At 33.9% G+C, this 19053-nt stretch overlaps 2 protein-coding genes across 2 annotated transcripts; one reads left to right on the forward strand and one right to left on the reverse strand.

Annotated features, from left to right (window-relative positions):
* Positions 1-5774: 5774 nt before the first annotated feature.
* On the forward strand, positions 5775-8003 carry LOC143534632 (zinc finger BED domain-containing protein RICESLEEPER 2-like). The gene is made up of 3 exons (XM_077029075.1): positions 5775-7071; positions 7134-7855; positions 7935-8003. The coding sequence occupies exons 1-3, from the start codon at positions 5775-5777 to the stop codon at positions 8001-8003; spliced, it is 2088 nt and encodes a 695-aa protein (XP_076885190.1).
* A 6776-nt stretch (positions 8004-14779) lies between these two features.
* LOC143534591 (uncharacterized) lies at positions 14780-16078 on the reverse strand. Its single transcript, XM_077029046.1, has 4 exons — positions 15973-16078; positions 15800-15906; positions 15127-15161; positions 14780-15044 (listed from the first exon to the last, which is right to left on the reverse strand). Exons 1-4 carry the CDS (start codon positions 15973-15975, stop codon positions 14977-14979), a joined length of 213 nt encoding a protein of 70 aa, XP_076885161.1. The 5' UTR covers positions 15976-16078; the 3' UTR covers positions 14780-14976.
* Between the last annotated feature and the right edge of the window lie 2975 nt (positions 16079-19053).

The raw sequence follows: 19053 nt of genomic DNA on the forward strand, positions 1-19053 counted from the left end.
CTGTAAAAGATTCCAAAAGCAAAAGATATCAAAAGATATGGCAGATGCAGGAACAAGGAAAAGCTGACAGGGAACAGTAAACAGGCATGGGCGGGTCAGATAAAGGTACTGGTCAAGCATGGAAAAACAGATCACAAAAGATAATGTCAGTCACTTTTTCCTGTCATATTATATAATAATTTACTTATTAATTATGCTAACTTGTAATCAAGACTTAAAACAAATCATTAAAACAATAATCTTATTTATAGGTTAACTTGTGCTTGTTTAAAGTTGGTTCTTGCTTTATCTTACACCGCATCGTTTATCAAGTGAGTAATCTCGTACCTAATCCCTTTTTATCTTTAATGTTTTGGGATGTTCATGTGTTCATACAAACTTAGAGTCTTAAACTTGTTTATAAACTTTAGTCGCGCAGTATCCCATGTGTTGAGTACGTTTACTTGGCTGTTTATTTGTATGTGTGTATCATTAACCGCTTTGTTCGGCCTATTCCGAAGTTTTCATGGATCCATTAGATGAACACGGGAGACCTATCGTTTACGGTTTTCTTTGTTTACACTTGCACAGATGTTTTCTCGTTTTTGTGCTCATTTGGGAGCACGGATTGAACTATGAGCTATGATCTATTTAGGCTTGATCACAATCTGATTACACCCTTGTTAAACACCAGACATACACGTGTTGCGCGCAGATTTATTGTTATCTATGTATTGTATTAAACTTGATTTCTCACCAACACGCAAGTGTTTGACGTTTTATTTTAACACATGTTCAGGTTTGCTGTAGCTACATTTGGAGCTTGTGGACACGTAGGACGTTTTTACTTTTGGACCTAGATTAAAATGTATCAAGACATGTTATTGTTGTTCGAATATTTTGCCTTATAATATAATGATTTATGTTGATTTATGTTATCTTCTGTCTACTTTGCGTGTGCGCGAATGAATGTATTTATTAAATATTGACACCCAATAGTGTCACGAGTAATGAAACAATATGTGGCGCCCCGATGTATAATCCGCCTTTGGTCGGGGTGTTACAGATTGGTATCAGAGCCACTCTTGCGCCATTTGGGATGATGGGACATGCCTCATCGAGGACGATGAGTCCAAAGGGGGGTTGTTTGTAACACCCTTAGCAAACACAACATCGTCCCACTCTTAGGCTATCCCACATCGGACGTGGACAAGAGAGATCCTTGGTTCATAAGTAATGTCCTGCCTCTTAACATCCCCAACGCGTTTTGGGCAACCAAAAACAAATCCGTGAACTCTTCGTGGGCAGAGCGGACAATATTGGTGGTACGAGAGGCCGAGGTGTTACAAAAATCGGAGAGGATTCTTTTCAAGGCACACTTGATGAATGCAACATGAGCCACTATTTATAGGCAATTTGGATGATGAGGCACGGCCCCGTGTACATTTATGACATGTGCCAGATTTGTTTTGTCTTTTGTGTGAGGTGGCAACGGCCTCGTGGTTAGCAGGCACGACCCCGTGGTTTTTAGTGACATGTGCTCAATTCTTCTTTGTCTTTTCTGCATTTCCGTCCACGACCCCGTGCGTGATAAGCACGGCCCCGTGCTTTTTTAGTGGCATGTGCTCAATTCTTTTTGTCTTTTCTGTATTCTCGTCCACGGCCCCGTGCGTGATAAGCACGGCCCCGTAGTTTTGCTTCCAGATTTTGTCTTTTCTTATGTTAGAAGCATGGGGGCGTGTTTCTTGAGACACGGGGGCGTGTTTCTTTGTTTTCTTGTGTTTTCTTCTGTTTTTCTTCGTCTTTTTGCTCGTTTCTTCGTTTGGGGTTTGGTTTCACCTGAAATTATGTTTTATTATGATAAGTAGCCTTTTATGCTATGTTATTAGATAGAAATTGCAGTTTTTAGAGATGATTTGATGCCGAAAAGATGTATATTTCTATGTACATCATTTTCCTGTATCACTCCCCGTCTAAATGAACACTAACCTTGTTAATGTTTTGGACTAAAAATGTCATTCAAATTAGTTGAGGGGGTAAAACAGAAATTTTATTTTTAACAAACAACCTCCATTTCCGGTGACCACGTTTTTCCGGCGGCCTCGTTTTTTATAGAGAATTTGAGTTTTCCGGCTATCCTGTCTTTCAGAACACCATATCCATCATTTCACCGAGCTTCACATATGAATTTGAGTTTTCCGGCGAGTTGCAAGTTTCCGTCGAACACCATATCCATTATTTCACCGCCCACCGCCCCAAAACTGCAACCCCCGCCCCCCGCCACCACCAGGGTCTCACCCAGCCACCTTCCGGAATCACCTGCGTGCCGGAAAATCGAGTTGAAGGTTTCCGGCGAGCACCATCTTCATCATATCTTCACCGGTGCACAATCTTCGTGATCTCTATCACCTTTTTACACCTCTGAACCATCTCCATTTTCTGAAAGACGAGAAGCCGGAAAACTCAAATTCGCCGGAAAAAACGAGGTCGCCGGGAAAACAAGGTCACCGGAAATGGAGGTTGTGTGTTAAAAATAAAATTTCTGTTTTACCCCCTCAACTAATTTGAATGACATTTTTAGTCCAAAACATTAACGAGGTTAGTGTTCATTTAGACGGGGGGTGGTACAGGAAAATAGGGTGAAGTTGGGAGTGGTGGTTGAAAAATCGAAAGTTGAGAGTATTATCTACCAATGAGGGAAATCTGGGAGTATTAAAAACCAATATCCCAAATTTTAAAAGACAAAATGTTATTTGCTTCACTTATAGCTATATATCTGTAACACCCCAACCCGGAGCAGGCTGACGTGTCACTATTACAGATATCATAGACCAAACAAAAACCATTTAAATGAAATGAAAAGAATCCCATGGCAACCAAAAGAGTTAAAAACACTGAAGAAATTCTAAGTCAAATTTATTAAATTCTTAAATAAAAGAAAATTTAATCAAGTCCTTATTCTTGAGCTTCATTTTACTCTCATCACTGATCTCCCCGATTTCCCGAATTACCTGTTAACAAATAAGACAGACACAAACAAGAAAATACGGCTGAGCCAAAAATTGCCCAGTAACGGAAAGAACAATAGTATAGGTAAAAGCACACATAAGACAAAACACATACTGAAATAAAACTGAAACTATTGCGGATATAAAACCACGTTTTAGACCGAACTATAATTAGATGCGAAACATAACCCGATACACGATCGGGACGTAATCTGAATATACTCAAATCTAATCAAATGCATATACACATATCAAAACGGACCAGAAATATAGCGAAACAAAATATAATTACTAAAATACACGACGATGATGTTAAAATAAAAAGGTCGTGTAATACGGAAGCACCCAGAGCCTAAACAGAGGGGTACACAGCTAGCTAGTCCATGCACCAAGGAGACGGTGTGGGTGGCGTGCACACATTGTTCCATCTCAAACAGAAGTCAGGAGTCAGGAGTCAGGAGTCAGAGCTAAGATCGATCTATACGCCTCTAAGTGGCCAAGGTACTACATGAGTACTTTCAGAGACGCCGTGAACTTTGATTACGCACTGTCACGATAAGTGCCATGTCAGGAGTCAGGAGTCAGGAGTCGGAGCTAAGATCGATCTATACGCCTATAAGTGGCCAAGGTACTACATGAGTACTTTCAGAGACGCCGTGAACTTTGATTACGCACTGTCACGATAAGTGCCATGTCGTTGACGCCCCAACGACAAGTCAGAAATGCTCGGGTAACAGAGTACTGAACTAAAGTCGTATAACTAAAAGATATTTAAACAGGAACATGCAATAATAAATTCAAAATATATATAACCTATTGCATGCTATAAAATTAATATAACCATATCATACGAATAAACCGAACTAGATAACAAAAATCCGCACTACGAAGTGACGGACATCGAATATAAAATGGACTAGAACCAATACTATGAGTGAAGAAAAACAGAATCCGTACCTTAGCAGTCAATAAGTAAGCACGCAAAGTCGAGCCACATTAAGTTGTACTAACACCTACATTTTATTTATAGTTTGAATTAAATTTACAAAACTTAATTTAGTTGTTATATTCGTTTGTACCTTCTGGTCCGGCGACGGAGACGTTTAAAATCTTTACTAAGTCATATACTCAAAGATGGAAGTTTTCACAATTTAATCCATCTAACATACATTAAATACCAGTTATGAAGTATGTTGATCGAAGTGTAAAAACATTTATAATTTAAAGTTCATCAAAAGACCCTACTATATCAACATTAACAAAATAATCAAGTCTATTTAGACACCGTTTTACAAGACCGTCACAAATATGTACGATTTTAGTGAAAAGGGTGTGAAACAACTTATTAAATTTATGAAATCAGATTCACACTAGTTGATAAAATAAACTATTTAATGATTATTTAATTTGATTTCACGTGAGTAGAACCCAAAACACACAAGCAAGCACACAGGTGGATACAACTCCATCCACACAACCCCACACTTTTGAACAAAATTATAACACACACCATGCACACACCCACAATAAACTCATGCATGTACTACACACATGCTAACACACACGTACACTTAGGGCTGTTCAATCCGCTCGCGCTCGTCGCTCGCTCGCCGCTCGCTCGGATTTTGCTCGGAAAATGCTCGCTCGGTTTTTCGCTCGATTGTAAACGAGCCGCTCGGCTCGGTTCGATCTGTAAACGAACCAAGCACGAGCAAAGGCCTGCTCGGTTCGGTTCGGCTCGAATATTTTTAATTTATATATATATATATATATATATATATATATATAAATACATATTTATATAGTATAACTTTCTTGTTATTTTTAAAAAAACGTTATTATTAATAAAGATTTTATTAATAAATATATATAAACATTTTTAAATAATATATATAAACATATATATTAAAAACCTAGACATCCAGACATCTAGTCCACCCCGATCCAGTCCGCCGCCCCTGCTGCTGTTACTCCAGACTCCGGCTGCTGTTACTCTTCCGCCACCATCACCATCCACTCAATCGCCGTCTGCACCACGACGGTTACGTTTCCGGACGGTAATAAGAAGAGCGTTACTCCGTTGAAGCTTGAATCGGAAGGAGCTGAGCAGGAAACGAATCCTGTTGTACTCTGGCAGGTATACGTATACGTATATGTATAATTTTATATCGTTGTGATTTGTGTAGCTATGTGTTTGATTTTTTTTTTGCTGATTTTTAGTGATTAGTGAAATTAGGAAATATCTATGCCTGATATATGTATAATCTTGTATCTATATTGTTTTGATTTGTGTAGATGTATGTTTGATTTTGAATGTCCGGTAAGTTGTTTAGAATATCGAGTTCTCGTTAGGTTTGTTGAAATTAGGAAGTATATACGCCTGATTTATTTAAGTAATTAGTGTATGAATTGGTTTGAATTAGTGTAAGGTTGTTAGGTCCGCCCTTTGGTAACTGTTTGTGTGATTGAACTGAATTGATTTGTGGTTTGATGTTGATGAACTGTGATAGAAGGAATTTTAGGATTTTGAAACTGTGCTGAGATTAAAGAGAGTGAAACAGTGTTAATTTCATTTTAATTAGTCACTGTGAAATCTGGAGCGAATATGTCAGGAACGGTGGAAATGGATACAATTAATTGATTCTTTGTTTTAGGGTCGGGTCGGATCGGTTTCGGGTTTTCGGGTTCGGGGACGGGGCGGGTCGGGGGGAGATTCCTTCCCGCGAAGGAATATCTTTATTTTTTTGTAGAATGTCTTTATTTGGAATATCTTTATTTTTTTGTAGAATGTCTTCTTGTTCTAATAAAGAATCAAATGAAGTGGAGATTCCTTCCGTTGATTTAAGTGAAGGGAGCTTTGAGCTTGATGACGAATCGAAAGATAATGACAATGAAAACGAAGTGTCCGTTGGAGAAAAGCGAAAGAGAAAAAATTCTTCAAACGTCCATCCACATTTTGTTGAGGTTGAGGGTTTGTTCAAAGGAAAAATGGTGAAAAAAAATAAATGCATTTATTGTCATCATACCTTCGTGAAAGCCAGTTCGAGCACCACGTCAAGCTTGGTGAGACACCTTCGAGAATGTGCATTATATAAAAAATCACAAGGTAAAACAAAAGGTTTCATTCATAGTTTTGAGTCTTCTAGTAGTGATGGTAAAAAAGTTTTTCCCGGGATTGAATTAAATGGGGCTTATGACCACACGAAGAATCGTGAAATAATTGCAAAAATGATCATATGTCATGAGTTGCCTTTTTCTTTTGTAGAGTATCATTGGTTTAATCAATTATTAAAGTACAACAATCACTTATATGAAAAAGTTAGTAGGTCGACAATCACAAGGGATTGTAAAAAAGTGGTGGAAGGAGAAAAAGAAAAGGTAAAAAAGATGTTGAAAAAGGTGAATATGATATCACTTACAAGTGATTGTTGGACATCAAACCAAACGGTTGGTTATATGTGTTTAACGGCTCACTTTGTTGGTTGTGATTGGAAATTGAATAAGTGTATTATTGGTTTCACTGAACTTGCACCGCCCCACAGTGGTGAGGTTATATCCGATGCTATCTTAGAGTGTCTTATAAAGTGGGGTATTCAAGATAAGATAGGTACAATTACTTTAGACAATGCCTCAAACAATGATAGGGCAGCTGCTATTTTAATGCGCAATTTTCAGGTCAAAGGAAAACTGCATTTTGGTGGATTATTTTTTCATGTGAGATGTTGTGCTCATATTTTAAATTTAGTGGTACAAGATGGTCTGGGTACTATAGAACCATGTATTTCAAAAATTAGAGAAGGTGTGAAATACTTGAAAAAGTCTCCTGGTCGTTTATTAAAGTTTGGTGAAATGGCGATATCTCTTGGCATCAACACTCGTCGTTCTCTTTGCATAGATGTAAAAACTAGGTGGAACTCAACTCATCGGATGCTTGATTCGGCTATTTATTACAAACAAGCCTTTGAAGGTTATGTGTTGAGGGATTCCAACTTTATATGGTGCCCCACAAGTGATGAATGGAGTTGGGTAGAAAAAGTTAACAAGCTGTTAGTAGTTTTTCTAAAAGCTACTAAAATGTTTTCAGGTACATAATTTTCTAACTTTAAACTTATCTATAAGAGCTACTAATTTGTTTTTACTTTTCAGGTTCAACATATCCAACTGCAAACGTGTTTCTTACAGAAATTTTTAAAGTGAAAAAGGAGATAAGCAATGCTTATATATCAAACGATCCATTCTTGGCGGGAATGAGTATACCGATGTATGAAAAATTCGAGAAGTATTGGGGAGAAATCGGGGTGCTTATGTCCATTGCTTCCATTTTAGATCCTCGTTATAAGATGTTATCGGTTGATTGGACTTTTCAAAGGTTGTATTCAGAAGAAGAATGTAAGACTCGGGTTAAAGATGTGAATGACAAGTTAAGTTCTCTTTTCGAAAAGTATAATAACGCATTTATGGCATCCAAGGCTGCCACTGGTCTCTCAAAAATGTCAACATCTTCTGACCAACCGACTCCAGATGTAGATGATTTCCATGCATTCCTCAAATGCAGACCCGTTGAAACCGGACAAAAATCTGAACTTGAGGTGTATCTGGAAGAGCCAAATGATAAATGTGTTGACTTAGAGTATGATGTGTTGAAATGGTGGATGCAACACAGTAGCAAGTTTCCTGTTTTAAGCCAGATGGCTAAGGATATTTTTGGCATTCCAATCACAACCGTTGCTTCTGAATCAGCCTTCAGCGCCGGGGGTCGCATTTTGAATGACTATAGGAGCTCTCTTTCAAAGGATATGGTGGAACTACTCGTTTGTGGAAGTGATTGGTTAAAACCCGGTTCAAAAGCAAACATAAAAACATTAGAAGTAAGCTTTTATTACATTATTTGTCAATTTATATTCTTATACTTTGTGTTCAGTTTTTTTACTTACTTTTAATTTGTAGCAATCTGCAAAAGATGAGGAAAATTTGGAAATTGAGGTGTTGGTTCCGAAAGAGTGTACAAGCAATTGAAAAGAAGGTGTTGGTTCCGAATGAGCGAGCCACCATGATGCTTGGAGTTTTAGATGTTTGTATGTTTTTTGAACGAAACAATTTTATATTTGTATTTGTTAAACTTGTTGTGTGTCTTTGAAATTTGAAAACGGTGGTGTTTAAGCTTGAAATAATTTTATTTAAATTACAGGTTGAAAATCGAGCAGAAAACGAGCAGAACCGAGCCGTTCGGTTTCAATTCGAGCCGAGTTCGAGCATCAATTTTCTGCTCGGTTTCTTAAATCCGAACCGAACCGAGCCGCTCGGTTTCAATTCGAGCCGAGTTCGAGCAGACGCTCGCTCGGTTCGGCTCGGTTCGTGAACAGCCCTACGTACACTTATAAAAACACACACACACACAATACACAAATACGACAACCGCATGCACACACGCCGCACACATCCAGCACACACATATTAATTAACCAAAAATAAACGAAACCGCGGTCGCCGGAACTGATCAAAAGGATGCCAAAATTTCTATCTTTAAGTTTAAATCAAATGGAGGTTTCTATTCAGTACCTTAATAGTCGAACCAAACAATCAGAGTGTGAGACGAGAGACGGCGCACGAATGCGGGATGGCGGCTAGTTCAGAATGATGGACAAGGCGGAGAAGTGCAACAATGGTGGTTAACTACGATCACGATAACAAACGGCGCGGAGGGCGGCAAAGTCACAAGGTGGTGCCGTGGCGGATTACCAAACGTGGAGAGCGTGACCTTATTTCTCCTTTGTTGCTTACGTCGGTGGTTGTGGTACGGTGACGAGGCGGTGGTGGTTTCGAATCGTGGTGAAACAACAATATGATAGCAGATAGGTTAATTTCTTGTGTTTATTCTAGTTGGCTTAAGGGTTATATAAGCCTAATAACATATTGTTATCCCAATAGTTTGCGACAGATAAGGTTGGAAAAATTTGAAGGCTTATTTGATAAAAAAAAATCTTTCATTGAACCGGAAAATCATGGATTAATTTGGCTTCCACGTTGTAATTTAATTTTTTTTTATTTCATAACTAGATATGCTATTCTATCGTATTTAATTATTATTTGCTACTATACATCTCTAGCAATTTAAATTTCAAATTCTAATAGCCTAAAAAAAATATTAGATATGCTTCGGAACAAAAAATCACAACATAAATGTTGATATTATTTTTATTATTATTATTATTATTATTATTATTATTATCATATATATATATATATATATATATTATCCAATATCAAAGTTCGGGTTATTATAATATCATTTATTAACCTCATAAACTTATAGAACAAACTTCTTGTTCAATAACTTTAAACATGTTTTGTAACCTTAATTAAAAGTTTAAAATATAGATTTATAGGATTGTATAAAAAAAGAAAATACATTAACTAATAATTAATTTTTGTTTACCTTAATAAAAACATGAAAATTATAGAAATTTCAATAGAAACAATAATACATTAATTAATAATTAATTTTTGATTAACCTAATTAAAACACGTATTATAAGAATCTTTATAAAAACGTAAATACATTGATTAATTAATAATAATTTATTGGTTACCTTATTTAAAACGCGGTAATTAAAAAATTATAATTAAAGAATATTTGTTAACTTAAATGCGCGTTTGAACTAAAATCATTTTACTCGGAACTCACATTTTCCCGAACATGTTTCGATATGTGACCCGAGCCTGTTTTGACAAACATTTTTAAACAATACTACAATATAATCATTCAAATTTTCTATATACTTTAAAATTGCTTACTTTGGCAATGCCAATATAACATGTGAATTACATGTCACATTGATGCATTTGAAAAGCCCATGTTCTTCAAAATAGTTGGTTGCGACCTGATAAATTATATCTCACATTACGCGAATACTAATATCAGATCGTATTAAACCTTAAAGAAATAATATTAGACATTAAACATAATTCATAATGTATGATTAAATGTGACTTTTATTATTCATAGTTAAAAAACCTGGGTGTTATAGAAAACATTAATATTAAATCATTTAAATTTAAAACTGTTTTGAATTCGAATTTGAAAGTCATGTATATTTTAAAAACTGTTTTGAATTCGAATTCGAATTCGAAATTGCTTCTGATAATTCCTACAACAGTCGATGATATAAATTTAAGTAAACGTAATAAACAAATCAATATGAAAAGATGTTATTAAGCTTAGTACCAAATGTTATGAAACTCGATCTCTTAATCTTTTGAAAATAAAAAAAGTCAACACATTTTCCTGTTTATATACATAATAATTAAAGGTTTTAATTACAATTAATTCCTAAACCGGTGATTTTACATAATTATGGTAAATTGAATGATATGTAATTTTGGTAATTAAATGTGATTTTAATCCGGTCATTCAAATGATTTTTAATTTTGAGATATTTAATGAAATTAGAAAAGTTAATCTCACCAATTTTATTTTAGTAAGTAATTAATTTTGATAAATGACTATCATAATGTAAACTAAGAAAGTTAGAAAACCATTAAATGATTTAATTATATTCGGAAAGAGCCTTTTGAATATAATTTAAAATTTGGAAAAAAGTAAACACTAAAACTGAAAAGTTATTATCTAGTCATCAAAGTAACATTAATTATTAAGTTAAAATTTGAATTTGAAATGAAAATATTTTTGAAAATAGTGAATCAATTTCTAATTTGCCATTAATATTTAATGATGATAATTAATAAACATTATATTCATTTTGTTTTGATAATAATTAGCAATAACAAAGCATATAAAGAATAATCAATTAAATTTTATTTCCAGATTATATAATAATAAATTGAATTACATAAATTGTGAAAAATAAATAAATACATGAATACTAACAGAAATATACATCAATATTAAACAAAATAAAATACATCTTATCAAACAATCTTCAATCCATGAAATTAGCTATATCAAGTTGGGGACAATAACCTGAAATGATAAAATTAAATATTAATATTAATATCATATAATAAATAAATTACAAATTATAGAAGATTTGAATCATGTGAAAAAATGTAAAATTATTGTTATAATTTACAACCAGAAAATTTGAATCACGTTACCGGAAAAACGAAATAGTGAAAATCTCCATTGAATATTCGATTTTGATATATAACCTAAAGATATTATAAAAAAAATTATTAATATAAATACAAACAAAAACGTAAAACAAAATAATTGTAATTGATATAAAACCTTACCGGAATAATATGATAAGAGTATCAAATAGAGTATGAAATATAAGTCTTTTAACCAATTGATTCAAAATAAGTCAAAGGTACAAAAACTTACCGTCAAAGAAGTTATAGCAACTTAAGTGTTAAGTTTGGAGTTTTCAGTCGGTGTCATTGGCACAATAAAAAGAGCATCCGAAATAGCTTGAACACCAGTTTGAATAAACAACCAAAATATCAAAGCATATATTTATTAGAAACATATAAATGTGGAATATGATCTAATTTAGAGTGCTTACCAAATCCAAAGACAAAATCATTGATGCTCCTTCTCGAGTCATTGGTAATTTTGAAAGATTGGCTACATAACAAAATGATATCATGTTAAATATTCATAATAATTTTAATAATGTATTTTACATAAATCTAAAACTAATTGTAATAATATCATCTGACAGTAAAACACCAAAATTCCATATTATTATAACCTAAATAGAGTTGAAATCTTCCATTTAAATTATCATAACTAACCTTATTGTCCATTGCCTTGATGCAATTCAACTTACATGACTTAGAAATAATCTTCGTTTTTCCTCTTTCCTAGAAAATCATATGAGAACAATAACACTTTTAACCCAAAAAACTAAATAACAAAATGGACGATATAAACACAAGAAAAAATATAAACCTTAGAAACCAAGATAATCGTTTTTACTTGGTGGTGGTGTGATAGTGTAAGAATTCTTGTGTGAAAGTGAAGTATTTATACATAAATAGTAAAGTATTTGAATTTTGGGAGACTTAAATAAATAAGGAATGTATATACGGAATTAATTAAAAACCAAAAATTAGGGAATTTTAATTACCTTAAAGTATGGATGAAAAGTTGGGGATGAGGATTAATTGCTTTTCAAAATTTGAATTACTAAAATGTAATGTTTTATGGATGCTTATTCAAATAGTTAATCAAATAATAATTAATAATTCATTAGAATATAGAAATTCCTTAATTAAATATTTCCTTTTGTTAGGTTCTTAAAAGATTTTGAGTTTAAATTTTCAGAACGGTATATATGACGAAATTGACATTTGTGGATGATTCTTAAAATTTTATTCCTAAAGGTTTGCTTAATAATTATACATAGTATAATTGTTGATATAAGTAAAATTTTATATTTGTGTGAGTCAATTGGTGAATTTTCATAAATTTTCAGAAATATAATATTAGAAGCAATTATACTAAACTTAAATCCGTAATATATGTATATTGAATCTTATTGATAAAATATCAATTAATTATCTATTATCTAAAATACAATAAAATTGAATTGTTAATGTGAAATGACTGTTCTTTTTCTGGTAATACACTATTTTAAGAGAAATGTTAAATAGTAATTATCTTGCCAAAATGAATGAGTATTTAACATGTGATTAAATAACTGAACTATTTTTAATATGATATAAGTTAGTAGAGATAATTTCGTAAATATCATTAGTTGCCTAGAAATTCCCCAAAATGAATATAATTAGCCGGAGTCATAATTTAGAATTATAATTATTAACTTGAAAGATAATTATAAAAGATTCAAGATTAAAATTAAATTAAATATGAAAGAGAATAATTAATGAGAATTGATTGTATCTTATTTAAATATATTATTGATTTATTTTATTAAGATGGAAATTAGACAACTCATTGATATACATGGAAGGTTTAATCAACAACCAATAGGAAGAGGGGAAATGGACTTAAAGCATATTGCTTTAATAGTATAGTTAGACGTTTACTTAGACCATACGATATGGGGCTCCGTTAGGTGAGATGGCGGGCGCCATTGGGCGCTCAACACCACCAAGGGGCGCCCTTGGTGGCGGGGCGCCGTCTTGCCAATCAATCCAACAGCCGGAGCGGTTAGGTGTGGAGGTGGCCCTCCCTCTCACACACACATACATACATATGTATATATCTATATATAGGGGCGCCTTTGGGGCATTAAACCATAGCGGAGCATTATTGGTTGGGGCTTTGATGCCCCCCGGTGGTTACGTGGCGCTGATGTGTCAAGGTGGAGGGGCTTCGAAGCCTCTCACCATAGAGGATAGCCTTAGTAGTAGTAGGATGTGCAAATTCGATACCGGTATCGAATCATTACCAAAGCTTTGAGTATTGATATCGGTACCAGTATTTTCCAATTTTTTTTACTTTCAATATAGGTACCATCCCAGTACCGGTACCGAACCCAAGATTTCGATACCGATAACAAAAATTTGTGATTTTCGGGACTGACACTGGTATGGTACCGATCTCATCTCTAATGTAGTGTATGACTGTATGTACCATTTTCTATGTGGCTTTTTGTCTTTCATTTAAATTATTTTGTTCTTTTGACTAATGTTTTAAGGAGATATATAAGAAATATGAAAATGATAGTATATGAAATAAGTTTACTCAACTAGAATTCCAATTTTAATATTAGGTTAAGAATAAGAAAAGGACTAATCACCGTGACCGTATATAGTAAGTATTAAAGGTGGTTAAAGGTTGTCGTGTCGAGGCCTCAATCAAAGAGTTAAGAACTTGTTTACTATAGACTGGTTAAGGTAAACATGGTGTCAATTCCATATGAAGTTAGTCGGTGTCAAAGCCTCGATCAAAGAATTAAGAACCTATTCATCATAGACTAGTTAAGAGTAAATATGGTAAATTTACAAATATAATATTATAAAAAAACAAAACAACCTATATTCATGTTCGTTGATTTAACTAAACGAACTAATGGTTCACGAACTGTTTGTTGAACGTTCGGTTCGTTTACTGCCCTAGATGTTAACAATCTAGACTTTTTATTTTTATGTTTAATTTTCTATTCTGTGAATGTTAACTTTTGTGGTGGTTTTGAAGATTGATAAGGCTTATGCTAAAAAGATCAGATGGGAGTCTACACAATCCTCTTATTTCATCCAGTAAGCATAGTTATATTATGTGCTTCCATATGTTATTACTTTTGTTTTTGCTTGCATATGTGTTGTCTTGCAAAAATATATAGGATGAATGTTACATATAATTACTATTCAATCCATATATCTGTATGATATATTAAGGAATCAGATTAAATGTCAAAATTGATAAAAACCTTAAAATATTCTTTATATTATATGATTAAATATAAGAATTACAATGTGAATGCTCTTACGGCCTTAGTAAACAACACGAGCTCTGAGCTCTCTTATCAAAGACTAATGTAGCATTTGATATACAAGAATTAAGAAGATTTTGTGACTGTCTCTGTCACCACCCATGCTGCCGCCTTCGGGGCATGGGTGTGGGCTGTTAGGCCTACATTGGTGGCAGCGGCAAGGCAGCATTAATGGCGGCAGTGGTGATAAATTCAAATTCTTTTAGCACATTTCAATACTCAGTTGATAACAAATGCACCCTGGTAATTTCGCTATAATGAAATGTGATCCGCTGTAAACCGAACCAAACTCCACACAAAAAGTTTGGAATGAGATCCTCTACAACATCCGATTGAACCACCAGACCAAGAACAGAACCAAACCGAATGTAACCAAATATGTTAATATTATATAACTAATAAAATTCAAGTTTCCCATGTCTTCAAAAATACATAATTACACACTAACACACAAAAGGGAAGTAGAAATGTAGAATAAAGAAAATCTCAACAACAAAGTTATACCAAACCTATCATATAATCCAGAAAACAAACCAGTGTTGCTACCAAAACTTGAGAGACATCATTCAGAAAAATATGATCGAGACGCCCATTGTAAAACATCCAACAGCCACCCAAGGACTCAACCGCTCACCTGTTCCATATACCGGTCACAAGTAAGATACAAACTGCATTATCAAAACCAAAACAAAAAACATTCTTCATCAGAAACTTACCTATTCTAGCAGCCTTCCAGAAGAATCCCCGAAACCTGCATAAAACATAATAATCAAAAAACTACTTTACAAAGAAAAGACATGATAATTTCACAGATACAAATGAAAAAAAAATGTAAGCCCGTAAACGAATCGAACGTTCAATGAAACCGTTCAGTGGGAAGTTCGTTTATGTTCATTCATTAAATAAACGAACGAACATGAACAAATATTTTATGTTTATTTAATTAAAAGAACGAGCATGAACGCATGTTTCATTCATTCATTTATGTTCGTTTACATATTAATGAAAAATAATATTCACAGTTACAAATGAAAGAAAATGTAAGCCCATAAACGAATCGAACGTTCAATGAAACCGTTCAGTGGGAAGTTCGTTTATGTTCATTCATTTAATAAATGAACGAACATGAACAAACAGTTTGTGTTAATTTAATCAAAAGAACGAACATGAACAAATATTTCGTTCGTTCGTTCATTTATGTTTGTTTACATATTAATAAAAATTTATTAAATATTTTTTTGTTGTATTTTACATACATTAAGACTGCAAACGGTAACAAACTACTGATTATTAAATGTGACATCAAAATATATTACAAAAATTAGGGATTGTTTAAACCTAAAGAGTAAATAAGCAATAATAATAATAATAATAATAATAATAACCCACCCTGTTTTCTGTTCAAGTATGGTGGGAAACTGCATCTTCAAGAAGGTGCATGTGCAGATCACCAGCAAAACCACCGTCAGAAACGAATGGAAATTGAACAGCGCCGACTGTAAAAATCAAATCCAATGTTTAATAATAATAATAAGATTAAACAATTAAACGATAATTAATACCATTTTTTATAGATCTGTGGGGATTAGATTGAACTATGAATAAGGGTTCTTCTTCTGCTTAAGCTCCGATTCAGATTTTGGCAAAGAATAAAGACGATGACGCAAAAACGTATACGGTGTCGTTTAATTAATTAAAACTAAATGAATAACTTATAGATCAATACATCGAAATATTAAAAAGGTTACTATGGAATAAAATATCTAAAAGCTTCTAGTCTCTTGCTTTGTTGTTAAAACAATATTTTTGTATATGTATATTTATAAAATAAATATAAGAGAGTTCCTCAACCCATTTATTTGAGGGGAGTTTGCAAATTATAGGGTGATGTTGTAAGTGATTGTGAGTGTAAATTATAGGACGGAGAGAGAAATGTAGTGATTTTTTGTACATTTGGGGAAACATTGTTTCCTCTATCTATTTTTTAATATTTGTTAAATTGCTTATGAGTAGATATAACAAACTAAAAATTAAATAAAAGGAAGAAGTAAGGAAATGGAAGATTGAAATTCCATCCCACATTGGTAGAGGAAAGAAATAGAGAAGGAACCACCATAGTATAAATAGGTTTGTAAACTCTTGTCCCACATCGCTAGATTAACAAACTAGTGATCTCTTTATAAGAAAGAAAATTTCTATGTTAATGTTCTTATAAGACACATCACACCCAGTAGTCCTAGCGGAGGGTGCGAAGCACCCGCACGCGCACGGGCTCGGGCGATGGGCTCAATGTGGCGCTTTGACGGCGCACTTCGCACCCTAGCATTCTTCCATCGCGATACGCGACAGGTTTAGGTTACCCATCGCGTACCGCGACGTGGAGGTTACGCAGACGAGACACGTAGCAGGCCTAGGTCTGACTCAGCGAAGCTATAAGATACTTCGCGGTACGCGACGACTTTCTATTTATGGCCATCGCATACCGCGATGTGGTCCGAAACTTACTATAAATAGAAAGACAGACGTTCATTTTTTGCCCAAAATTCTCTTCTTTCTCTCTGAATTCACACACATATACTTTATATATTAAGATTACGGTATAATACCCGAGTATCGTAACGATATCCGATCGAAAGAGATATACACGAATCCGAAAGCTCTGCCTGTTAAAGTATGACATTGTGCCATCGTGTAAAGTTTCTACTCTCGTGACTATCGTTATGATTATTGGTTTTATACTAATCTAGATATACTAAATTGTGTTTATCCTAGGTGCTTAATACCAGGAGGTGTTATCTAATTGTAAACTTACAAGGTGAGACATTCGAGTTTTTATACAACTCACATTTGCATGAGACCACTATTTTTCCGACATTGTCATGATAATTTCAAAACCTATAAAACTCATGGCAAATGTTCTAAATGTTTTCAAATATATTTTTAAAGTATTTTAAATACATTACAGTGATTAAGTCTCTGTAGACTTACAGGATGGTTACTACTGTTATTGTGGAGTTTTGTATACAAGGCTTGCCTACTGGGCTATTACACGTTACTTATTGGACAAGTGTTAGCCAATAAGTAATATGACCACAATCATAGATACGGTCGAGTGACAAGTACTTTTCGGTAATTTGTAAGCAGGCAGATGTAAAAACATCTTAATGCTGTAACTGTAAAATGTGTCATTAACAAATGAATGTACTCACCAGTATTTCTTGCTGATCAAATATTTTAAATATGTTTCAGGTGACTTGTTAGAGACAAAGGAATGATGTCTGCGGGCTTCCAGCTTAAATAAGCGGCTTGTCACAAGAATAAAGAAACGTGTTTTGTAAATTAGGGTTTAACCCTATAAAACTTATGTTTGTATAAAAAAAGATTTAATTCCCGGTTTATCATAATAATAATCATGGTGTTTTTATAACTCTGACCATTTTTCCTAACTACGATTTTGATGAAATTTTCCGCTGCAAAATAATTTAATAAACACCGATACCACCAATCAATGTTCACGGCTTCCCTCCCGGGTATAGGGGTCGGGGGCTGTGACAGTAGAGGAGAGAGAAAACTGTGATGATAAAGGTATAAAAATGTTATTTAATTGAACAGGAGAGATAAATGTAGTGTTTTTTAGTGTAGTTATAAATAGGGGTGTGCATGGGCCGGTTTGTGGCGGTTTTGAGCCAAACCCATAACCATAAACGATATGTCGGTTAATGAAAAACCATAACCATAACCGACCCGTTATGGCGGTTTCGGTTAATCGGTTTTGTAGGTTAGACCGAGTCGGTTATGGGTCGGTTAGCCATAACAAAAAACAATGTAATTGAGCCTAAAAGTATGGTACTAATTGTTACAAAAAACGACATGACATAATATAACAAGTTATATAATCCATGATATTAATATCAAATATTGAAAAAATAATAACATTATATAATTCAACAATGAAATTCACCTTTATTTGATAACAAACGTTAAACCAAAAACCTCAAAATGTTATAATCCAACAACATGTTTGGTGGAAGTTAATCCCAAATATATTAAACATATTGTTGGTTAGATAAATGGGTCGATTCGGTTATAGCGGTTTTGGAATTACATTTAATCAAAACCGACCCGTATTTGGCGTTTTTTAAAAATTCATTAAATCGACCCACCGGTTATGTCGGTCATCGGTTAAAATTGGTTCGGTTGTGTCGGTTATAGTTCGGTTTAACGGTTATGGCGGTTAAGTTGTTCACCCATAGTTATAAAGAAAGGGATGGGAAACCGGTTGAGAATGCTCATAGTAGAAGTTAAAATGTATATGCAATTATTATTACTACTATATATAAAAAAAACTTTGGTGCCGCAAGTGGCCTATTGGCCTATTGGGCCACTTGGCGGCACCGTATTAGTTGACGAATTTTGTTTTTTTAGTTCAGTTATCATAATAAATGTAATGGAAACCTGCCATGAATTTTTTTAGTTCGGTTATCATAATAAACATAATGGAAACTGACCGAATGTCAAATTTTTTTGTTTGGTTCCGGTACCATAACAAACTTGAAATAAACTGACTTAGTTCGCGCAGACTCGTGACCTTGTTTAAAGCCCATGACCGACAATACTCGGGTTTTACCAATGCGCAAGTTTAC

The sequence above is a fragment of the Bidens hawaiensis genome, unplaced genomic scaffold (genome assembly GCF_021521415.1).
Source record: "Bidens hawaiensis isolate Kalapana, Puna unplaced genomic scaffold, B.hawaiensis_p1.1 tig00010251_1, whole genome shotgun sequence".
Classification (NCBI taxonomy): Eukaryota; Viridiplantae; Streptophyta; class Magnoliopsida; order Asterales; family Asteraceae; genus Bidens; species Bidens hawaiensis.